General features: G+C 37.8%; 1 protein-coding gene across 1 annotated transcript in view; it reads left to right on the top strand.

Annotated features, from left to right (window-relative positions):
* Window positions 1-889: 889 nt before the first annotated feature.
* The window catches only part of LOC110893113 (keratin, type II cytoskeletal 1-like), a 39,399-nt gene continuing 14,187 nt past the window's right edge, over window positions 890-26,101 (top strand). Inside the window, exons 1-3 of the mRNA XM_022140233.1 lie at window positions 890-1,197; window positions 1,851-2,037; window positions 2,086-2,425. Of these exons, the coding sequence (XP_021995925.1) occupies window positions 890-1,197; window positions 1,851-2,037; window positions 2,086-2,425 (835 nt within the window). The remainder of the gene's footprint in view (window positions 1,198-1,850; window positions 2,038-2,085; window positions 2,426-26,101) is intronic.

Raw genomic sequence — 26,101 nt, 5'->3', positions numbered from 1 at the left:
CCGCTTGAAACCTGCATTTCGTGTGAAAGTGCCATTCCGCTTGAAGAGGCTATTTTGCACCAAAGTTGATTTCGCACCAATTGTCCATTTCGCACCAAGTTATTTAGTTTGAGATCTCATTTTGTGTGAACTTATATTTTGTGTGAACTTTGTGAATTTGTGAAACAGGTTACCGAAACATGGAAGAAGAGTTTTACAATGCGTTTGCTACACCAGTTGCTCCAATTACAGCTGCCGAAACTGTTTACAGTGAGAATGAGACAGGAACTTATCAAAAACCGCCAAAGCTTATGTACATTGAAGATTTTAAAGGATGGTAAAATCGATTTGAAAACTGGGTGCAAGCTTATAAGTTTGACGCATGGTGTTCGTTAGATGTAGATTACGTTAAGCCGAAAAATGAACATGGAATTGAAAAAGCTTTCAGTGACTATTCAAAGGTTGAGAAATTGAAATACACCAGTGAAAAAATGATGATTAGTATTCTTCAACAAGCAGTAAAAGAAGATATCTTTGTTTTGCTTCAACATGAAGCCACTGCTAGATCAATTTGGTTGGCGTTGATTAACAAGTTTAAAGGAAGCGTTAATATGATAAAGAACAAACAAGCTTTACTAAAGAAATCATTTGATATGTTTGTAGCTTTTGAAGGTGAAACAACAAAAACGACTATCGATAGATATTGTCATCTTGTTCTGGAAATGGAAGATTGGAAATAAAGAAAGACGGCGATGAATGGGTTGATAAGCTAGCCGATGCATTACCACAGAATAAATGGGGAACATATTTGGTGATCTTAAAACATATGAGAAAATCTGAAAGTATGAATTTGGCGAAGTTCATTCAGAAGATTGAAGAACATGAATTGGATATTCAGAAAACTGCTATCATGAATAATCCAAATGCTCAACAAGATCTTAGTCTATACTACAAAGGAAACAAATTTGAGACTACTCCAAGTCCAAAGATTAAGACTGCTTTCAGTGCTGATAGTTCTTCTGCAACAAATGGTAGTACTGTAACTCAGATTGGTGGATATTCGTCGTCGTATTCAAGTTTTGATCCGAATTTTACAAGACCAAGTCCTCAACAACAAAATTCAACAAATCTGCAATGCAATGTTACGTTGAATATTCAAAATGGTCAAAATCTCTCTCCAGAAGTGGCTAAGCAACAGATGGCATCACTTGTTACCATGTTAGAGTCTTATGAAAGCTTAGTTGCTGGAAGAATCGGAAATCCAATGCTTACTAAAGAGGATTATGATCAGATTGATGCTGAGGAACTTGAGTTAATGGACATCAAGTGGTGTTTAGCCAGTGCTGTAAGAAGAGCAGAAAAATTTCAACAAATCACCGGAAGAGATGATTTTCGTGAGATTGCTACGTCTCTGTTAGGGTTTGACAAATCAAAAGTTACTTGTTTTCGTTGCAGAGAAAAAGGGCATTTTAAACGAGAATATAAAAATAACGAAGCAACCGGAAGACAAGATCTGTTTGGAAAGAACGATTATTATCAAAAATCAATTTTTCATCAGATTGCTCAACAACCATCATCATCCCATGCAATTGAAGAGGGAAAGAAGAAAGCTTATCTTGTAAATCAAGATGATGAAAAAGTAGCAGAGGGTTTTAGCTGGGACAAATACATTCCAGTTGATTTAGGACTTGTTGCTCGAATCTTGGAAAAAGAAGAAGTCAAATCTAAGCCAAAAAGAACGAAGATTTTCAGATCATCAAATAGTGATGAAGATACCGATGATGAGGAAGAATACATTAATAATGCTAGAAAAAGTTTAGACTCATTCAGTTTTAATTTGTTTTTTGCAGATAAAATTGAGATGTTGAAAGAAAAAAGGGCTGCTCGTCTGAAAAAGAATTGGAAGAAATGGAAGCTGAGAAAGCAGAAGTTGAAGAAAATTTGACAGATAAGGTTGAAGTTGAAGGGTGGGAAGAAGAAGTAGAACTCGATGAAGAACCAATGAAGACTCAAAAGGTGATTGAGAAGGAAATAGAGAAAATTGTTGAAGTGGAGAAAGTAGTTGAGAAAATCATCGAAGTTGAAAAAATCGTTGAAGTTGAGAAGATAGTTGAAGTTGAGAAGATTATCGAGGTTGAAAATATTGTCGAAGTCACGAAATCTTGTCTGAAATGCTTGGAATCATGCAAATATTGTGAAGAAAAAGACAAGGAGATTAGCGAACTTGAAGAATTGAAAGAAAAATTGTTGTTTGATGTGAAGTATGTAAAAGAGTCGTATGATGTGCTAAACAAAACGGTTGACAGTCTGAACAAGACAAATCTAGAAATGGGAGCTGCTCAGACGATGATGAGTTCAACATTAATGACTAAGCAGAAGGTTATCAATGAGTATATTGAAGATTGTGAAAAGTTGAAACAGGATTTGGAACTCGAAAAGATTGAAAGTGAAAGAATCAAAAGATTGTTGTTGAGTTATACAACTTGTGATTATTTGATTGATCGAGTTTATCCTACTGTTGTAGGTCTTGAAGCTTTTCAAGATAAAAAGACGGAAGAGGATACTGGTAAGAAACAAAGTATCAAGTATAACAAGTGTCCGCCTCCAATCTATGAAAGTTATTCTCCCAGAAAACCAAATGAGAAACGATTGAAAAAGGCTGTCAATATAAAATTAAAGTCTGAAACTATTGATGAGTTACCAGACATCATTGATGTCCCATTCACAGCGTCTGACACTGATCATGAGTCTGAGTTATTAAAGAAAGTGGTCGATCAGGTGTTGGATATAGATGAAGAGTCAAAGTCGGAGTCTAAATCTGAAAGTTCAAGTTCATCAGACAAGAGTCCGAGTTCACCGGTCAAACGGGTTTATAATAAAGATTTTCTGTTGTTAAAAAATAATTTGAATGATGAAACATTCAAAGTAGCTTATACTTTGAAAGATTCTGACAAATTATTTTCTGATAAAGAATTTCCAATAAGAAGTGTCAAAACTGAAATGATTAAATAGGTTTTCAAATTAACAAAAATTAATATTTCTGAAATAAAAGGTGTAAATCTTAATGAAAAACCTAAAAAGTACACTTCAAGAGTTCAACAGAGATTGAACAAGAAAAAAGGTTACAGTTTTGGTTCAGGTTTTCAACAAAGATCAAACCATAACAGTAATTTCAACCAGAAAAGTTTAGGTTTCTTTCCCCTAGAAACTCATAAAAATGAGAAATCTTATAAACCAAAAACTAAATTTGTTTCAAGTATAAGTTCAGAAGAAGAAGAAGAGAAGAAACCTTTTTGGAGACATTCAAACAAAGAGTTTCTTGCTGAGAAGAAAAAGAATATGTTGAAGATATCTGTACCAAGAGTTGAAAGACGAACCTGTTACAGATGCCAAAAGGTTGGACACATCGCTTGGAATTGTCCAAAGTGCACCAACACAAAACAGGGAGTTTTCTATAACTCTAAAGTTGAAAAGAAATGTGTTGATGAAAAGAAACAACCAACAGAAAGTTTTAAAAAATTCAAAGATTTGAATTTCGAAGTTGGTGAAAGTTCGAAACGGTTTTACAAAAGAAAAGTCGATTTGAACAAAGAGAAGTGGGTTGTTAAATCAGAAAGTAGTTCTGACAATGAATCTGACTCGTCAAAGTCAGAGGAGTCATTTGTTGAGAAGATTGATGAGAATTTCGTTTCAGAAATGAACGATGAAAACTTTCCACCGTTGACAAAAGAAAACTTGAAGTTGAAAGTTGGTAAGGTTGAGATCAGATCAATTCTTTGCTGCTAAGGAAGAATTTGATGTTGAAAAAGTGTTTAATGGAAAACTAAAACATTTTTTTGGGAAGATGGTTGACAAGAAGGTGAAAGGTGCTAAAGAGTTTTACAAATCAAAAAGATGGTGGGATAGAGGTGAATCACAATCACCCAAGGCTGGCCAGGCTTGGGTGAAAGCACTTTCTACTTAAAATCCTGACTTGCCGGAGCTCCCAAGTTGGTAATCGTGGAGCAGGAATCGGCATCATTCTTAAATATGTTTGTTTGAAAATCCTACAAGTGGTTAAATTCAAAATTGTTATATTTCAATCTACAAGTGGTAGGGTTGCTAAGTGAACCTACAAGTGGTTTTCATCTACATGTGGTTAATCAAGGTCATTGAGTTGAACTTGATTTAACTATTCATTCAAATGGTTGAAAAATTCAAAGTGATGAATTTATCTCCTAACCTACAAGTGGTTGGTGAATTTCTACAAAACTAATTTTTCGGAAAAACCATTTTGATTAAAACAAACTTAAGTGTTTTGAAATCATAATGGGAAAATAGTTTGTTGTCAGGGGGAATTCTGATTGTTTAAGCCAAGTGGATGGAGATTTGAAGCGATTCGCATCAGTTTGTTACTTTACTTGTGCAGTTTATCAAATTTTCTTTAAATGATTTTGAATTTTAGGGGGAGTAAGAATTTCAAAAAATCCAAAAACATTAGAAAATTTGAAAACAAGAAAAACATGAGAAAATGAAAAAGAGTTTTGCTGTAAAAAGAGGAAATGATAATACATCAGTGGACTATCACAACACGCTAAAGAATTAGAAAGTCAAATGTGATAAACGATCTCACTGACGATATGCCAATAGGTTTTTATACACTCAGTAGATTGTTTTTGAGATATAAACCTAAAAAATCAAACTTGCTTATTTCGTGGGGAACATCTCTCGGATATATAGGTAACCCCTAAAATCTTGTTTGAAAGGCTCTCTATTTCTGACATACTAGGTCTTTGTGCGTGATGATATCTGGGGTATTATACCAGGACTTCTGATTTTGCGGGAGCAATAGCCTAGTCCTCGTATAATACTTTGCACTACTTAAATTTTTAAGCTCACCCTCAGTATAAAAAATAATGAAACATTGAAAAATGCTAATCATGTGCTGTTGAAGAAAAGATCCCCAAACGGGACACACCAAAAGTCGAGCCATCATCTCTTTGTCTGAACGGAAGTTCCAACCTGAGCTCTCATTGTAACAACTGTCACTAGAATCAATAATTAGGATGATAATTAGTCAAAAAGAAAACCCGAATTGAGACACCCAAGTAATTCTGCATTAGCCCTAAAATTTTCAGAACAATCGGAATCAGGATCAGGGCCCCTAAAACTCAAGGGGGGCAAACCCTAGTTGAATAATTATCTAAATTATACGTTGCTTAAAGCTGATTGGCCAAAATAGTTGATTCATGCAAGCTAGTCCCGAGCCTAGGCAGCCTATAATTAGACTGCTTAGCTTACGGACCGTAAGGGATCAGGCATACGGTCCGTAAGGGAGTCCCAAAAATTAGTATAAATAGCCGACCTTGGGACTTGCCTTCTGCCTTTATAACGACGTTTATACCTTCTGTGTACGTCGAGTTATACTCAAAACAGTCCCCAACACACACACGAATCACGAGGTGCTGCCGCAATCAGGGTAATAACTCGATCGCTATTACGATTCAACATCCGATCGATTATACTATCCAACGATTGTCTGAGTGCTGCTCAAATTGAGCTGATACTTTGTTATTCATTGTGATTTCGACTTGAATGTTTGAGTGCTGTTCGAATTCGGACTATGCTCTGTCATTCGTTGTGAATCCATTGAATTATTAAGTATTGCACTTATTAATTGTTGTGAGGGTTTAATCTCGTGAATTGACGTAACTGCTGAATTAGTTACTAACCCGTTTGTGTGTGCATTTTATTTAAATTAGGTTAATCACAGGCAAATCAGTAAGGCTTAAACTCTGCTCGTAAAATCTGCAAAGTGAGTCATTCTCTTTTTATCAAATATGCTTTACAAAACTCCAAACTATTTTAAGTTATAATTACAGGGATTAAGTCTATGTAATCACCAAATTACAGCCGGTATGTGGGGTTTTGTATACATTACTTATTTCCCGTCACACTTGGACAACGAGTTAGCCAAGGGGTGATCTGACCACAGTCACAGACACCATTTGGACAACGAGATAGCCAATGGGTAGTCGAGTGACAAGTATTGTGGGTAGTTGGTTTGATATCAGAAACATTGTAATTCCCCTTAATACTGTAAATTATAACAAATGCGTCGTTTTTATAAACTGAATGATTCACTCAGTATTTCCCCACTGACAAAACCTTTTTCAAACATGTTTCAGGTGATCTGTTGTGAGCAAGGAAAAGTGCCGTGGAGCACTCTCAGCTTAGAAAAGTGGCTCAATGTAAATAAACAAAAGAAACATGTTTTGAAAAATAAAGATTTCCCTGAGAAATCACATTATTGTAAATTACGGGAATTTATCCCTAAATTATGAAACGGGCAGTTTCAATTATTAAAAGATCCTGTTTTAAAAGTCTTCCGCTGTCGCCTAAATTAAATACCACGGGATTTCTGTCCCGCGGCTCCTGAAACGGGTCAAACCGGGTCGGGGGCCGTGACAGAAATAAGGTGGTATCAGAGCCACTGTTTTAAGCTTACTGATTAAGCTCACTGTTCTAATTGATTTAAGCCTATTACAATTAGGAAAAATTTTATTTGTCATTCTGTGAATATATGTGCATTAACTTATTAATTGTTGAAATTACAGTATGGGTAAACAAAAGATTTCTGCTATCTACCGCAAATTAGATAGTACACCTAAGGAACAAGGAACCTCTTCCTCCAATTCTCCCATCAAGTTAGAGGAAGGAATCTTTGTCCGTAAGGAAAATTATGAAAACCCGCTTACCCCGGAGAAAAGGAATTTGATTATTAGGAAGGGTCAAGAGAAAAAGAAACCCCAAACCAAGAGAGTGAGGTTTAACCAAGAGATTCAGGAAATTAGCAATAATCCACCAGGGGAAAATAACCTAGATGAAAAATGGGCAAATCTGTATCTGCTCGCTACCGTAGCAGAAAATACAAATCTTTAAACTCTAAATCTAGAAATAAGTACTTCCCAGTAAATAAAGTGGTATCAGAGCCACTGTTTTAAGCTTACTGATTAAGCTCACTGTTCTAATTGATTTAAGCCTATTACAATTAGGAAAAATTTTATTTGTCATTCTGTGAATATATGTGCATTAACTTATTAATTGTTGAAATTACAGTATGGGTAAACAAAAGATTTCTGCTATCTACCGCAAATTAGATAGTACACCTAAGGAACAAGGAACCTCTTCCTCCAATTCTCCCATCAAGTTAGAGGAAGGAATCTTTGTCCGTAAGGCAAATTATGAAAACCCGCTTACCCCGGAGAAAAGGAATTTGATTATTAGGAAGGGTCAAGAGAAAAAGAAACCCCAAACCAAGAGAGTGAGGTTTAACCCAGAGATTCAGGAAATTAGCAATAATCCACCAGGGGAAAATAACCTAGATGAAAAATGGGCAAATCTGTATCTGCTCGCTACCGTAGCAGAAAATGCAAATCTTTAAACTCTAAATCTAGAAATAAGTACTTCCCAGTAAATAAATAAATAAATCTGAGTGTGTTCTGTTTGCTATTATGTTGTACAAATTGGTGTGCAATAAAAATGTTTATTTGTTAAACTTTGTTCCAAAGTTTTAACTTAGCATTTTTGTGCATTTTGCATATATGCTACACAGCATGAGTGAGCTATCCGAGGCGTTTCAGAACCTCAACCTCTATCCTGTGCCAATTGAAGTCTCCCACAACTTCACTGGTTACATTGCTGACATAGAGGAACCTTTGGAATTCCAAGCTCCACCGCTGGAAAAAGCAAAACCTAAAAAGAGGAGAAGATATGTAGGGTGGCAAAAAGTGCGCAGAAGGAAACCTAGAAGACTCCCTAAAATAGAAAATCATGTAAGTGTGAGCAAGGGAAAGGAAATAGAAACTGGAGAAAGTTCCAAACCAGTAGGGACAGAAATAGGGATAGACCTAAAGTAAAAGGGAATAGAGATCGGAGAAAGCTCTAAACAGCCAGAGGAGATCACATTCCAGGACGAAATAGACCGTCTACTGGCCAATTGTGACGTCATAGAGCCTGTCAACAATAATCTCTTCTCTTATCCTGCTATAGCCCAATTCCCAATAAACCTAGAACCAGTTATTCCAGACCCACTAGTACACACACGACCATTAGGCCAAATGGAAGAATGGTGGACCAATGACTGGCAATTCCAGAATATAGTCAATAGTCCCTATAGTTTTCTCCCACAGTTTGATCCAGAACCTATCCCTAATCCGCCAATGAGCTATGAAAATTTAGTTGAACTGCATCAGTTTGGTGAAGAACTGATTGGCACTGGGAATAGGATCAGGGAAATTGGGGAGCAGATTTCCTGGAAGTATGACGAAAGGGAACATCACTACTGAATTGTCAGTTGATCCAAGAATAGTGGGGAGGGTTGGAAAAGTCTGTTTGTATTATAACTAATACAGTAAAACTAACTCTGTAAAATGGGCAATAAAACAATGTAAGATAAAAGGTGTGTATTGAAGCAGGTATAATATATAAAACAAAACAGAAGTCGAGGCATCGACAATTTTGGTTATATTTGTATGTTGTAATAATCTATGTGTTATCTGTGCTGATTTTGTTACCAATAATTAGATACTAATAAATTACACTTATACCAATTATCAGATGGAAAACGCTAGTAATGAACCAGTTAATGAAGAGAATCAGTCTGAGCAAAATCAGGAAAACCAATACATGACTAGACAAGATATTGAAAATATCATCACTCAAGGGATAGCCAATGCTATTCCAGAAATCATGGCTGCTGCTAGGAAACCTATTGAATCCCAACAAATCATTCCTAGTAAACGTACTCAAGAAGATAATTTTAGCCATAGTGTAAATGGAGGCGACAATCATGATAATCATGATAACAATCCGCAACAGGCCCCACTCCCTAAGAAAATGAAAGCTGCAACGCCTGGTTGCACTTACAAGGAATTTCTTGCCTGTAAACCAGCAGAATTTGCAGGTAATGAAGGGGCAACTGCAACACTACGATGGTTAGAGAAAACCGAAGCAGTAATTGCAATAAGTAAATGTGCTGAAGAAGATCAAGTGATGTATGCATCAAATCTGTTCAAAGAAGGGGCGCTAGAATGGTGGAACACAGTACTACAAGCAAAAGGAAGAAGAATGGCCTATGCAATGAATTGGGAAGAATTTAAGAGTCTTGTAGAAAGAAAATTCTGTCCCGAATACGAAAAGGAACAAATGGCAAACAAGTTCCTGAGTCATCGTATGATAGGCGTCGACTGTCGGGGATATACTTCGACATTCTTCGAATATGCGAGAGTAGTACCTAACTTGGCTTCGCCAGAACCGGTACTCATTTCCCGTTATATTTGGGGATTAATCGGAGAAATCCGTAACATCGTTAAAGCTGCGAGACCACGCACTATTGACGATGCTGTAGAGTTAGCTAACACCTTAACCGATGAACTGGTGCGCACAAGAGAAGAAGATCGAAAGAAAGAATTGGCTCAAAAGATTACCCAAGGATTTCGTATGGGTAATAATAACCGCTTCAAAAGAAGAGGAACAGGGCAATCCTCATCACCTCCTGTCTGCAGAAATTGCAATAAGAAACACTGTGGGCAATGCAATATAGTTTGCAACCTTTGCAAGGCAAGAGGACATCGTGAGGAGGATTGTAGGAAAAAAAAACCAGAATTTGCTATAACTGCGGAGAAACAGGGCATATCAAACCCGACTGCCCTAAGCTAGTCAGAACCGCAGATAATAAAGGCAAACAAGCTGAAGGGACAACCAAGAAAAATGCTCGCGCATTTCAGCTGACCACTCAAGAAGCCGAACTCATTCCAGACGTGATAGCGGGTACGTTCATAGTGCATAACGTCTATGCAAAAGTATTATTTGACTCTGGTGCAAACCAAAGTTTTATTAATACTGCATTCTGCCAAGCTCTTAACTTACCTCTAACTACTCTTAGGCAGATTTTTACAGTCGATACGGCAGATGGAAATTCTGTCAACATAGATAAGGTATTGCAAGAAGGAAAGATAGAACTGTTAGGCCATAGTTTTCTGCAAACTTGTTACCTATGAATGTAGCCGGATTCGATATTGTATTAGGAATGGATTGGTTAGTCGCCAACCATGCTCGAATCCTGTGTGATAAGAATTCCGTAGAAATCCGTACCCCCACAGGAGAAGTAATCTTAATTACAGGAGATAGACCTCGGAAGCCATTAAAATTCATTTCAGTAATGAAATTGGCTAGTTATTCAAGGAAACAAGAAATGGTGTATATGATTTCTGTAATCATTAACACTAAAAGTAAGGAACTCCAGGACATTCCTATAGTTTCAGAATACCCAGATGTCTTTCCAGAAGAATTACCTGGGTTACCACCGGATAGGGAAGTAGAGTTTAGAATTCATCTAATTCCAGGTACTACACCAATAGCTAAGGCACCTTATCGATTAGCACCTACTGAAATGCTAGAATTGAAAAAGCAATTAGATGAATTACTAAGCAAAGGATTTATACAACCTAGTTCATCCCCTTGGGGTGCACCAGTGTTGTTTGTGAAAAAGAAAGATGGGTCGATGAGAATGTGTATTGATTATAGGGAATTGAATAAGGTTACAATTAAGAATCGATACCCATTACCTAGGATTGATGATCTTTTCGATCAATTACAAGGAGCTAGGTGTTTCTCTAAGATAGACTTAAGATCTGGATATCACCAGCTGAAAGTGCAAGAGGAGGACATACCTAAAACTGCTTTCAGAACTAGGTATGGTCATAATGAGTTTACAGTCATGCCCTTCGGATTAACAAATGCTCCCGCCGCATTTATGGACATGATGAATAGGATCTGTAAACCATACTTGGATAAATTTGTAATCGTGTTCATTGACGATATACTCATTTATTCCAAAAGTCAGGAAGAACATTGTAAGCACCTGCATGCACTCTTAACCTTGTTAAGAAAGGAAAAGCTTTATGCCAAATTCTCGAAGTGTGAATTCTGGCTGCAGGAAGTACAATTTTTAGGTCATATGGTGAATCACGAAGGAATTCACGTAGATCCTGCTAAAATAGAAGCAGTCACCAATTGGAAGGTTCCACGAACGGCTATGGAAGTTAGAAGTTTTCTAGGATTAGCTGGATAATATAGACGATTTATTAAAGACTTCTCTAAAATAGCTGTACCTTTGACTAAGCTAACCTGTAAGGTAGTTAGGTTTGAATGGGGACCTAGACAAGAAGAAGCTTTTAGGATTCTAAAGCACAAATTGACGAACGCTCCAATCTTAGCTTTACCCGAAGGAACCGAAGATTTTGAAGTATACTGTGATGCTTCAAAATTAGGATATGGATGTGTGTTGATGCAACGCAAAAGGGTAATTGCGTATGCCTCTAGACAGTTGAAAAAGCACGAGGAAAATTATACAACTCATGACCTAGAGTTAGGAGCCATAATTTTTGCCCTTAAGATCTGGAGACATTATCTGTACGGAAGTAAGTTTACTATCTATACAGATCATAAAAGTTTAAGGTATATATTTGGGCAAAAAGAATTAAACATGAGGCAAAAAAGGTGGATGGAAATCCTAAGTGATTACGACTGTGATATTCAATATCACGAAGGGAAAGCAAACGTAGTAGCAGATGCCTTAAGTCGTAAGTATCATGAAAAGCAAAAACGAGTTCGTGCTCTTTGGTTAAATCTACAATTAGATTTAATGGAACAATTAAAGAAAGTTCAAGGAACGGCAATCAAGGACGATGCCGAAGGAATGAAAGGTTACTTAAAGGAACTAGAACAAGGAAAGGATGGAATTTGGAGATTCCACAAGAAACGAATTTGGGTACCTAAGCAGGGAGAATTAAGAAATAAAATTCTAGAAGAAGCACATAAATCTAGGTATACTGTACATCCAGGAAACAATAAGATGTACCAAGATTTAAGAAATAATTTCTGGTGGATAGGAATGAAAAAGGACATAGCTGAATATGTAACCAAGTGTCTTACCTGTTCGCAAGTTAAGGCAGAACACCAAAAATCTTCAGGACTACTACAACAGTTAGAAATGCCTGTATGGAAACGGGAACTCATAACAATGGACTTTGTTACTAAGTTACCCAAAACCAGAAAAGGTAATGATGCTATTTGGGTAATTGTGGATCGATTAACCAAATCAGCTCATTTTCTACCAATGAGGGAAACCTTTAGCATGGAAAGGTTAGCCAAGTTGTATGTAGATGAAGTAGTATCCTTACATGGAGTCCCACTCTCCATTGTATCAGATAGAGATAGTCGTTTTACTTCCCGTTTCTGGACAAGTTTCCAGGAGGCAATGGGAACTCGACTCAATTTAAGTACTGCATATCATCCTCAAACAGACGGACAAAGTGAAAGGACGATACAAACCCTAGAAGACATGCTCCGAGCATGTGTAATTAATTTTGGTGGTAATTGGGATAGCCATTTACCATTAATTGAATTCTCCTATAACAATAGTTATCATTCAAGCATCAAAGCTGCTCCATTTGAAGCACTGTATGGACGCAAGTGCAGAACTCCCGTATGTTGGGCAGAAATAGGAGAAAGTCAATTATCAGGTCCAGAGATTGTGCAAGAAACTACTGACAAGATATCACAAATCAAGGAAAGACTGAAGACTGCTAGAGATCGTCAGAAGAGCTATACAGACAATCGCCACAAGCCGTTAGAATTCCAAGTCGGAGACAAAGTACTATTAAAAGTATCTCCTTGGAAAGGAGTAGTACGATTTGGTAAGATAGGAAAACTGAGTCCAAGATATGTTGGACCATTCCCCATGATCCAACGAATAGGACCAGTAGCTTATCGTTTACAACTACCAGAAGAATTAGCTGGAGTACATGATGTGTTTCATGTATCCAATCTCAAGAAATGTCTATCAGACGAATCCCTGGTAGTACCTCTTCAAGATATAGAGGTAAATGAAAAGCTGAAATTCGTAGAGAAACCCCTACAAATAGAAGACCGGAAGATTAAGTTTCTCAAACACAAACGACTAGTGCTAGTGAAAGTCAAATGGGAATCCAGGAGAGGACCAGAGTACACTTGGGAACTGGAATCAGAGATGAAGCGAAAGTACCCTCATCTATTTCAGTAAATCTCGAGGACGAGATTTTTCTCAAGGTGGGGAGGATGTAACAACTGTCACTAAAATCAATAATTAGGACGATAATTAGTCAAAAAGAAAACCCTAATTGAGACACCCAAGTAATTCTGCATTAGCCCTAAAATTTTCAGAACAATCGGAATCAGGATCAGGGCCCCTAAAACTCAAGGGGGGCAAACCCTAGTTGAATAATTATCTAAATTATACGTTGCTTAAAGCTGATTGGCCAAAATAGTTGATTCATGCAAGCTAGTCCCGAGCCTAGGCAGCCTATAATTAGACTGCTTAGCTTACGGACCGTAAGGGATCAGGCATACGGTCCGTAAGGGAGTCCCAAAAATTAGTATAAATAGTAGACCTTGGGACTTGCCATCTGCCTTTAGAACGACGTTTATACCTTCTGTGTACGTCGAGTTATACTCAAAACAGTCCCCAACACACACACGAATCACGAGGTGCTGCCGCAATCAGGGTAATAACTCGATCGCTATTACGATTCAACATCCGATCGATTATACTATCCAACGATTGTCTGAGTGCTGCTCAAATTGAGCTGATACTTTGTTATTCATTGTGATTTCGACTTGAATGTTTGAGTGCTGTTCGAATTCGGACTATGCTCTGTCATTCGTTGTGAATCCATTGAATTATTAAGTATTTCACTTATTAATTGTTGTGAGGGTTTAATCTCGTGAATTGACGTAACTGCTGAATTAGTTACTAACCCGTTTGTGTGTGCATTTTATTTAAATTAGGTTAATCACAGGCAAATCAGTAAGGCTTAAACTCTGCTCGTAAAATCTGCAAAGTGAGTCATTCTCTTTTTATCAAATATGCTTTACAAAACTCCAAACTATTTTAAGTTATAATTACAGGGATTAAGTCTATGTACTCACCAAATTACAGCCGGTATGTGGGGTTTTGTATACATTACTTATTTCCCGTCACACTTGGACAACGAGTTAGCCAAGGGGTGATCTGACCACAGTCACAGACACCATTTGGACAACGAGATAGCCAATGGGTAGTCGAGTGACAAGTACTGTGGGTAGTTGGTTTGATATCAGAAACATTGTAATTCCCCTTAATACTGTAAATTATAACAAATGCGTCGTTTTTATAAACTGAATGATTCACTCAGTATTTCCCCACTGACAAAACCTTTTTCAAACATGTTTCAGGTGATCTGTTGTGAGCAAGGAAAAGTGCCGTGGAGCACTCTCAGCTTAGAAAAGTGGCTCAATGTAAATAAATAAAAGAAACATGTTTTGAAAAATAAAGATTTCCCTGAGAAATCACATTATTGTAAATTACGGGAATTTATCCCTAAATTATGAAACGGGCAGTTTCAATTATTAAAAGATCCTGTTTTAAAAGTCTTCCGCTGTCGCCTAAATTAAATACCACGGGATTTCTGTCCCGCGGCTCCTGAAACGGGTCAAACCAGGTCGGGGGCCGTGACAGAAATAAGGTGGTATCAGAGCCACTGTTTTAAGCTTACTGATTAAACTCACTGTTCTAATTGATTTAAGCCTATTACAATTAGGAAAAATTTTATTTGTCATTCTGTGAATATATGTGCATTAACTTATTAATTGTTGAAATTACAGTATGGGTAAACAAAAGATTTCTGCTATCTACCGCAAATTAGATAGTACACCTAAGGAACAAGGAACCTCTTCCTCCAATTCTCCCATCAAGTTAGAGGAAGGAATCTTTGTCCGTAAGGAAAATTATGAAAACCCGCTTACCCCGGAGAAAAGGAATTTGATTATTAGGAAGGGTCAAGAGAAAAAGAAACCCCAAACCAAGAGAGTGAGGTTTAACCAAGAGATTCAGGAAATTAGCAATAATCCACCAGGGGAAAATAACCTAGATGAAAAATGGGCAAATCTGTATCTGCTCGCTACCGTAGCAGAAAATGCAAATCTTTAAACTCTAAATCTAGAAATAAGTACTTCCCAGTAAATAAAGTGGTATCAGAGCCACTGTTTTAAGCTTACTGATTAAGCTCACTGTTCTAATTGATTTAAGCCTATTACAATTAGGAAAAATTTTATTTGTCATTCTGTGAATATATGTGCATTAACTTATTAATTGTTGAAATTACAGTATGGGTAAACAAAAGATTTCTGCTATCTACCGCAAATTAGATAGTACACCTAAGGAACAAGGAACCTCTTCCTCCAATTCTCCCATCAAGTTAGAGGAAGGAATCTTTGTCCGTAAGGCAAATTATGAAAACCCGCTTACCCCGGAGAAAAGGAATTTGATTATTAGGAGGGGTCAAGAGAAAAAGAAACCCCAAACCAAGAGAATGAGGTTTAACCCAGAGATTCAGGAAATTAGCAATAATCCACCAGGGGAAAATAACCTAGATGAAAAATAGGAAAATCTGTATCTGCTCGCTACCGTAGCAGAAAATGCAAATCTTTAAACTTTAAATCTAGAAATAAGTACTTCCCAGTAAATAAATAAATAAATCTGAGTGTGTTCTGTTTGCTATTATGTTGTACAAATTGGTGTGCAATAAAAATGTTTATTTGTTAAACTTTGTTCCAAAGTTTTTAACTTAGCATTTTTGTGCATTTTGCATATATGCTACACAACATGAGTGAGCTATCCGAGGCGTTTCAGAACCTCAACCTCTATCCTGTGCCAATTGAAGTCTCCCACAACTTCACTGGTTACATTGCTGACATAGAGGAACCTCTGGAATTCCAAGCTCCACCGCTGGAAAAAGCAAAACCTAAAAAGAGGAGAAGATATGTAGGGTGGCGAAAAGTGCGCAGAAGGAAACCTAGAAGACTCCCTAAAATAGAAAATCCTGTAAGTGTGAGCAAGGGAAAGGAAATAGAAACTGGAGAAAGTTCCAAACCAGTAGGGACAGAAATAGGGATAGACCTAAAGTAAAAGGGAATAGAGATCGGAGAAAGCTCTAAACAGCCAGAGGAGATCACATTCCAGGACGAAATAGACCGTCTACTGGCCAATTGTGACGTCATAGAGCCTGTCAACAATAATCTCTTCTCTTATCCTGCTACAGCCCATATCCCAATAAACCTAGAACCAGTTATTCCAGACCCACTAGTACACACACGACCATTAGGCCAAATGGAAGAATGGTGGACCAATGACTGGCAATTCCAGAATATAGTCAATAGTCCCTATAGTTTTCTCCCACAGTTTGATCCAGAACCTATCCCTGATCCGCCAATGAGCTATGAAAATTTAGTTGAACTGCATCAGTTTGGTGAAGAACTGATAGGCACTGGGAATAGGATCAGGGAAATTGGGGAGCAGATTTCCTGGAAGTATGACGAAAGGGAACATCACTACTGAATTGTCAGTTGATCCAAGAATAGTGGGGAGGGTTGGAAAAGTCTGTTTGTATTATAACTAATACAGTAAAACTAACTCTGTAAAATGGGCAATAAAACAATGTAAGATAAAAGGTGTGTATTGAAGCAGGTATAATATATAAAACAAAACAGAAGTCGAGGCATCGACAATTTTGGTTATATTTGTATGTTGTAATAATCTATGTGTTATCTGTGCTGATTTTGTTACCAATAATTAGATACTAATAAATTACACTTATACCAATTATCAGATGGAAAACGCTAGTAATGAACCAGTTAATGAAGAGAATCAGTCTGAGCAAAATCAGGAAAACCAATACATGACTAGACAAGATATTGAAAATATCATCACTCAAGGGATAGCCAATGCTATTCCAGAAATCATGGCTGCTGCTAGGAAACCTATTGAATCCCAACAAATCATTCCTAGTAAACGTACTCAAGAAGATAATTTTAGCCATAGTGTAAATGGAGGCGACAATCATGATAATCATGATAACAATCCGCAACAGGCCCCACTCCCTAAGAAAATGAAAGCTGCAACGCCTGGTTGCACTTACAAGGAATTTCTTGCCTGTAAACCAGCAGAATTTGCAGGTAATGAAGGGGCAACTGCAACACTACGATGGTTAGAGAAAACCGAAGCAGTAATTGCAATAAGTAAATGTGCTGAAGAAGATCAAGTGATGTATGCATCAAATCTGTTCAAAGAAGGGGCGCTAGAATGGTGGAACACAGTACTACAAGCAAAAGGAAGAAGAATGGCCTATGCAATGAATTGGGAAGAATTTAAGAGTCTTGTAGAAAGAAAATTCTGTCCCGAATACGAAAAGGAACAAATGGCAAACAAGTTCCTGAGTCATCGTATGATAGGCGTCGACTGTCGGGGATATACTTCGACATTCTTCGAATATGCGAGAGTAGTACCTAACTTGGCTTCGCCAGAACCGGTACTCATTTCCCGTTATATTTGGGGATTAATCGGAGAAATCCGTAACATCGTTAAAGCTGCGAGACCACGCACTATTGACGATGCTGTAGAGTTAGCTAACACCTTAACCGATGAACTGGTGCGCACAAGAGAAGAAGATCGAAAGAAAGAATTGGCTCAAAAGATTACCCAAGGATTTCGTATGGGTAATAATAACCGCTTCAAAAAAAGAGGAACAGGGCAATCCTCATCACCTCCTGTCTGCAGAAATTGCAATAAGAAACACTGTGGGCAATGCAATATAGTTTGCAACCTTTGCAAGGCAAGAGGACATCGTGAGGAGGATTGTAGGAAAAAAAAACCAGAATTTGCTATAACTGCGGAGAAACAGGGCATATCAAACCCGACTGCCCTAAGCTAGTCAGAACCGCAGATAATAAAGGCAAACAAGCTGAAGGGACAACCAAGAAAAATGCTCGCGCATTTCAGCTGACCACTCAAGAAGCCGAACTCATTCCAGACGTGATAGCGGGTACGTTCATAGTGCATAACGTCTATGCAAAAGTATTATTTGACTCTGGTGCAAACCAAAGTTTTATTAATACTGCATTCTGCCAAGCTCTTAACTTACCTCTAACTACTCTTAGGCAGATTTTTACAGTCGATACGGCAGATGGAAATTCTGTCAACATAGATAAGGTATTGCAAGAAGGAAAGATAGAACTGTTAGGCCATAGTTTTCTGCAAACTTGTTACCTATGAATGTAGCCGGATTCGATGTAGTATTAGGAATGGATTGGTTAGTCGCCAACCATGCTCGAATCCTGTGTGATAAGAATTCCGTAGAAATCCGTACCCCCACAGGAGAAGTAATCTTAATTACAGGAGATAGACCTCGGAAGCCATTAAAATTCATTTCAGTAATGAAATTGGCTAGTTATTCAAGGAAACAAGAAATGGTGTATATGATTTCTGTAATCATTAACACTAAAAGTAAGGAACTCCAGGACATTCCTATAGTTTCAGAATACCCAGATGTCTTTCCAGAAGAATTACCTGGGTTACCACCGGATAGGGAAGTAGAGTTTAGAATTCATCTAATTCCAGGTACTACACCAATAGCTAAGGCACCTTATCGATTAGCACCTACTGAAATGCTAGAATTGAAAAAGCAATTAGATGAATTACTAAGCAAAGGATTTATACAACCTAGTTCATCCCCTTGGGGTGCACCAGTGTTGTTTGTGAAAAAGAAAGATGGGTCGATGAGAATGTGTATTGATTATAGGGAATTGAATAAGGTTACAATTAAGAATCGATACCCATTACCTAGGATTGATGATCTTTTCGATCAATTACAAGGAGCTAGGTGTTTCTCTAAGATAGACTTAAGATCTGGATATCACCAGCTGAAAGTGCAAGAGGAGGACATACCTAAAACTGCTTTCAGAACTAGGTATGGTCATAATGAGTTTACAGTCATGCCCTTCGGATTAACAAATGCTCCTGCCGCATTTATGGACATGATGAATAGGATCTGTAAACCATACTTGGATAAATTTGTAATCGTGTTCATTGACGATATACTCATTTATTCCAAAAGTCAGGAAGAACATTGTAAGCACCTGCATGCACTCTTAACCTTGTTAAGAAAGGAAAAGCTTTATGCCAAATTCTCGAAGTGTGAATTCTGGCTGCAGGAAGTACAATTTTTAGGTCATATGGTGAATCACGAAGGAATTCACGTAGATCCTGCTAAAATAGAAGCAGTCACCAATTGGAAGGTTCCACGAACGGCTATGGAAGTTAGAAGTTTTCTAGGATTAGCTGGATAATATAGACGATTTATTAAAGACTTCTCTAAAATAGTTGTACCTTTGACTAAGCTAACCTGTAAGGTAGTTAGGTTTGAATGGGGACCTAGACAAGAAGAAGCTTTTAGGATTCTAAAGCACAAATTGACGAACGCTCCAATCTTAGCTTTACCCGAAGGAACCGAAGATTTTGAAGTATACTGTGATGCTTCAAAATTAGGATATGGATGTGTGTTGATGCAACGCAAAAAGGTAATTGCGTATACCTCTAGACAGTTGAAAAAGCACGAGGAAAATTATACAACTCATGACCTAGAGTTAGGAGCCATAATTTTTGCCCTTAAGATCTGGAGACATTATCTGTACGGAAGTAAGTTTACTATCTATACAGATCATAAAAGTTTAAGGTATATATTTGGGCAAAAAGAATTAAACATGAGGCAAAAAAGGTGGATGGAAATCCTAAGTGATTACGACTGTGATATTCAATATCACGAAGGGAAAGCAAACGTAGTAGCAGATGCCTTAAGTCGTAAGTATCATGAAAAGCAAAAACGAGTTCGTGCTCTTTGGTTAAATCTACAATTAGATTTAATGGAACAATTAAAGAAAGTTCAAGGAACGGCAATCAAGGACGATGCCGAAGGAATGAAAGGTTACTTAAAGGAACTAGAACAAGGAAAGGATGGAATTTGGAGATTCCACAAGAAACGAATTTGGGTACCTAAGCAGGGAGAATTAAGAAATAAAATTCTAGAAGAAGCACATAAATCTAGGTATACTGTACATCCAGGAAACAATAAGATGTACCAAGATTTAAGAAATAATTTCTGGTGGATAGGAATGAAAAAGGACATAGCTGAATATGTAACCAAGTGTCTTACCTGTTCGCAAGTTAAGGCAGAACACCAAAAATCTTCAGGACTACTACAACAGTTAGAAATGCCTGTATGGAAACGGGAACTCATAACAATGGACTTTGTTACTAAGTTACCCAAAACCAGAAAAGGTAATGATGCTATTTGGGTAATTGTGGATCGATTAACCAAATCAGCTCATTTTCTACCAATGAGGGAAATCTTTAGCATGGAAAGGTTAGCCAAGTTGTATGTAGATGAAGTAGTATCCTTACATGGAGTCCCACTCTCCATTGTATCAGATAGAGATAGTCGTTTTACTTCCCGTTTCTGGACAAGTTTCCAGGAGGCAATGGGAACTCGACTCAATTTAAGTACTGCATATCATCCTCAAACAGACGGACAAAGTGAAAGGACGATACAAACCCTAGAAGACATGCTCCGAGCATGTGTAATTAATTTTGGTGGTAATTGGGATAGCCATTTACCATTAATTGAATTCTCCTATAACAATAGTTATCATTCAAGCATCAAAGCTGCTCCATTTGAAGCACTGTATGGACGCAAGTGCAGAACTCCCGTATGTTGGGCAGAAATAGGAGAAAGTCAATTATCAGGTCCAGAGATTGTGCAAGAAACTACTGACAAGATATCACAAATCAAGGAAAGACTGAAGACTGCTAGAGATCGTCAGAAGAGCTATACAGACAATCGCCACAAGCCGTTAGAATTCCAAGTCGGAGACAAAGTACTATTAAAAGTATCTCCTTGGAAAGGAGTAGTACGATTTGGTAAGAAAGGAAAACTGAGTCCAAGATATGTTGGACCATTCCCCATGATCCAACGAATAGGACCAGTAGCTTATCGTTTACAACTACCAGAAGAATTAGCTGGAGTACATGATGTGTTTCATGTATCCAATCTCAAGAAATGTCTATCAGACGAATCCCTGGTAGTACCTCTTCAAGATATAGAGGTAAATGAAAAGCTGAAATTCGTAGAGAAACCCCTACAAATAGAAGACCGGAAGATTAAGTTTCTCAAACACAAACGACTAGTGCTAGTGAAAGTCAAATGGGAATCCAGGAGAGGACCAGAGTACACTTGGGAACTGGAATCAGAGATGAAGCGAAAGTACCCTCATCTATTTCAGTAAATCTCGAGGACGAGATTTTTCTCAAGGTGGGGAGGATGTAACAACTGTCACTAAAATCAATAATTAGGACGATAATTAGTCAAAAAGAAAACCCTAATTGAGACACCCAAGTAATTCTGCATTAGCCCTAAAATTTTCAGAACAATCGGAATCAGGATCAGGGCCCCTAAAACTCAAGGGGGGCAAACCCTAGTTGAATAATTATCTAAATTATACGTTGCTTAAAGCTGATTGGCCAAAATAGTTGATTCATGCAAGCTAGTCCCGAGCCTAGGCAGCCTATAATTAGACTGCTTAGCTTACGGACCGTAAGGGATCAGGCATACGGTCCGTAAGGGAGTCCCAAAAATTAGTATAAATAGTCGACCTTGGGACTTGCCATCTGCCTTTAGAACGACGTTTATACCTTCTGTGTACGTCGAGTTATACTCAAAACAGTCCCCAACACACACACGAATCACGAGGTGCTGCCGCAATCAGGGTAATAACTCGATCGCTATTACGATTCAACATCCGATCGATTATACTATCCAACGATTGTCTGAGTGCCGCTCAAATTGAGCTGATACTTTGTTATTCATTGTGATTTCGACTTGAATGTTTGAGTGCTGTTCGAATTCGGACTATGCTCTGTCATTCGTTGTGAATCCATTGAATTATTAAGTATTTCACTTATTAATTGTTGTGAGGGTTTAATCTCGTGAATTGACGTAACTGCTGAATTAGTTACTAACCCGTTTGTGTGTGCATTTTATTTAAATTAGGTTAATCACAGGCAAATCAGTAAGGCTTAAACTCTGCTCGTAAAATCTGCAAAGTGAGTCATTCTCTTTTTATCAAATATGCTTTACAAAACTCCAAACTATTTTAAGTTATAATTACAGGGATTAAGTCTATGTACTCACCAAATTACAGCCGGTATGTGGGGTTTTGTATACATTACTTATTTCCCGTCACACTTGGACAACGAGTTAGCCAAGGGGTGATCTGACCACAGTCACAGACACCATTTGGACAACGAGATAGCCAATGGGTAGTCGAGTGACAAGTACTGTGGGTAGTTGGTTTGATATCAGAAACATTGTAATTCCCCTTAATACTGTAAATTATAACAAATGCGTCGTTTTTATAAACTGAATGATTCACTCAGTATTTCCCCACTGACAAAACCTTTTTCAAACATGTTTCAGGTGATCTGTTGTGAGCAAGGAAAAGTGCCGTGGAGCACTCTCAGCTTAGAAAAGTGGCTCAATGTAAATAAATAAAAGAAACATGTTTTGAAAAATAAAGATTTCCCTGAGAAATCACATTATTGTAAATTACGGGAATTTATCCCTAAATTATGAAACGGGCAGTTTCAATTATTAAAAGATCCTGTTTTAAAAGTCTTCCGCTGTCGCCTAAATTAAATACCACGGGATTTCTGTCCCGCGGCTCCTGAAACGGGTCAAACCAGGTCGGGGGCCGTGACAGAAATAAGGTGGTATCAGAGCCACTGTTTTAAGCTTACTGATTAAACTCACTGTTCTAATTGATTTAAGCCTATTACAATTAGGAAAAATTTTATTTGTCATTCTGTGAATATATGTGCATTAACTTATTAATTGTTGAAATTACAGTATGGGTAAACAAAAGATTTCTGCTATCTACCGCAAATTAGATAGTACACCTAAGGAACAAGGAACCTCTTCCTCCAATTCTCCCATCAAGTTAGAGGAAGGAATCTTTGTCCGTAAGGAAAATTATGAAAACCCGCTTACCCCGGAGAAAAGGAATTTGATTATTAGGAAGGGTCAAGAGAAAAAGAAACCCCAAACCAAGAGAGTGAGGTTTAACCAAGAGATTCAGGAAATTAGCAATAATCCACCAGGGGAAAATAACCTAGATGAAAAATGGGCAAATCTGTATCTGCTCGCTACCGTAGCAGAAAATGCAAATCTTTAAACTCTAAATCTAGAAATAAGTACTTCCCAGTAAATAAAGTGGTATCAGAGCCACTGTTTTAAGCTTACTGATTAAGCTCACTGTTCTAATTGATTTAAGCCTATTACAATTAGGAAAAATTTTATTTGTCATTCTGTGAATATATGTGCATTAACTTATTAATTGTTGAAATTACAGTATGGGTAAACAAAAGATTTCTGCTATCTACCGCAAATTAGATAGTACACCTAAGGAACAAGGAACCTCTTCCTCCAATTCTCCCATCAAGTTAGAGGAAGGAATCTTTGTCCGTAAGGCAAATTATGAAAACCCGCTTACCCCGGAGAAAAGGAATTTGATTATTAGGAGGGGTCAAGAGAAAAAGAAACCCCAAACCAAGAGAATGAGGTTTAACCCAGAGATTCAGGAAATTAGCAATAATCCACCAGGGGAAAATAACCTAGATGAAAAATAGGCAAATCTGTATCTGCTCGCTACCGTAGCAGAAAATGCAAATCTTTAAACTTTAAATCTAGAAATAAGTACTTCCCAGTAAATAAATAAATAAATCTGAGTGTGTTCTGTTTGCTATTATGTTGTACAAATTGGTGTGCAATAAAAATGTTTATTTGTTAAACTTTGTTCCAAAGTTTTTAACTTAGCATTTTTGTGCATTTTGCATATATGCTACACAACATGAGTGAGCTATCCGAGGCGTTTCAGAACCTCAACCTCTATCCTGTGCCAATTGAAGTCTCCCACAACTTCACTGGTTACATTGCTGACATAGAGGAACCTCTGGAATTCCAAGCTCCACCGCTGGAAAAAGCAAAACCTAAAAAGAGGAGAAGATATGTAGGGTGGCGAAAAGTGCGCAGAAGGAAACCTAGAAGACTCCCTAAAATAGAAAATCCTGTAAGTGTGAGCAAGGGAAAGGAAATAGAAACTGGAGAAAGTTCCAAACCAGTAGGGACAGAAATAGGGATAGACCTAAAGTAAAAGGGAATAGAGATCGGAGAAAGCTCTAAACAGCCAGAGGAGATCACATTCCAGGACGAAATAGACCGTCTACTGGCCAATTGTGACGTCATAGAGCCTGTCAACAATAATCTCTTCTCTTATCCTGCTACAGCCCATATCCCAATAAACCTAGAACCAGTTATTCCAGACCCACTAGTACACACACGACCATTAGGCCAAATGGAAGAATGGTGGACCAATGACTGGCAATTCCAGAATATAGTCAATAGTCCCTATAGTTTTCTCCCACAGTTTGATCCAGAACCTATCCCTGATCCGCCAATGAGCTATGAAAATTTAGTTGAACTGCATCAGTTTGGTGAAGAACTGATAGGCACTGGGAATAGGATCAGGGAAATTGGGGAGCAGATTTCCTGGAAGTATGACGAAAGGGAACATCACTACTGAATTGTCAGTTGATCCAAGAATAGTGGGGAGGGTTGGAAAAGTCTGTTTGTATTATAACTAATACAGTAAAACTAACTCTGTAAAATGGGCAATAAAACAATGTAAGATAAAAGGTGTGTATTGAAGCAGGTATAATATATAAAACAAAACAGAAGTCGAGGCATCGACAATTTTGGTTATATTTGTATGTTGTAATAATCTATGTGTTATCTGTGCTGATTTTGTTACCAATAATTAGATACTAATAAATTACACTTATACCAATTATCAGATGGAAAACGCTAGTAATGAACCAGTTAATGAAGAGAATCAGTCTGAGCAAAATCAGGAAAACCAATACATGACTAGACAAGATATTGAAAATATCATCACTCAAGGGATAGCCAATGCTATTCCAGAAATCATGGCTGCTGCTAGGAAACCTATTGAATCCCAACAAATCATTCCTAGTAAACGTACTCAAGAAGATAATTTTAGCGATAGTGTAAATGGAGGCGGCAATCATGATAATCATGATAACAATCCGCAACAGGCCCCACTCCCTAAGAAAATGAAAGCTGCAACGCCTGGTTGCACTTACAAGGAATTTCTTGCCTGTAAACCAGCAGAATTTGCAGGTAATGAAGGGGCAACTGCAACACTACGATGGTTAGAGAAAACCGAAGCAGTAATTGCAATAAGTAAATGTGCTGAAGAAGATCAAGTGATGTATGCATCAAATCTGTTCAAAGAAGGGGCGCTAGAATGGTGGAACACAGTACTACAAGCAAAAGGAAGAAGAATGGCCTATGCAATGAATTGGGAAGAATTTAAGAGTCTTGTAGAAAGAAAATTCTGTCCCGAATACGAAAAGGAACAAATGGCAAACAAGTTCCTGAGTCATCGTATGATAGGCGTCGACTGTCGGGGATATACTTCGACATTCTTCGAATATGCGAGAGTAGTACCTAACTTGGCTTCGCCAGAACCGGTACTCATTTCCCGTTATATTTGGGGATTAATCGGAGAAATCCGTAACATCGTTAAAGCTGCGAGACCACGCACTATTGACGATGCTGTAGAGTTAGCTAACACCTTAACTGATGAACTGGTGCGCACAAGAGAAGAAGATCGAAAGAAAGAATTGGCTCAAAAGATTACCCAAGGATTTCGTACGGGTAATAATAACCGCTTCAAAAGAAGAGGAACAGGGCAATCCTCATCACCTCATGTCTGCAGAAATTGCAATAAGAAACACTATGGGCAATGCAATATAGTTTGCAACCTTTGCAAGGCAAGAGGACATCGTGAGGAGGATTGTAGGAAAAAAAAACCAGAATTTGCTATAACTGCGGAGAAACAGGGCATATCAAACCCGACTGCCCTAAGCTAGTCAGAACCGCAGATAATAAAGGCAAACAAGCTGAAGGGACAACCAAGAAAAATGCTCGCGCATTTCAGCTGACCACTCAAGAAGCTGAACTCATTCCAGACGTGATAGCGGGTACGTTCATAGTGCATAACGTCTATGCAAAAGTATTATTTGACTCTGGTGCAA

This window comes from Helianthus annuus, chromosome 12 (assembly GCF_002127325.2).
Source record: "Helianthus annuus cultivar XRQ/B chromosome 12, HanXRQr2.0-SUNRISE, whole genome shotgun sequence".
Lineage (NCBI taxonomy): Eukaryota > Viridiplantae > Streptophyta > Magnoliopsida > Asterales > Asteraceae > Helianthus > Helianthus annuus.
This window is presented reverse-complemented; position numbering and strand designations above follow the sequence as displayed.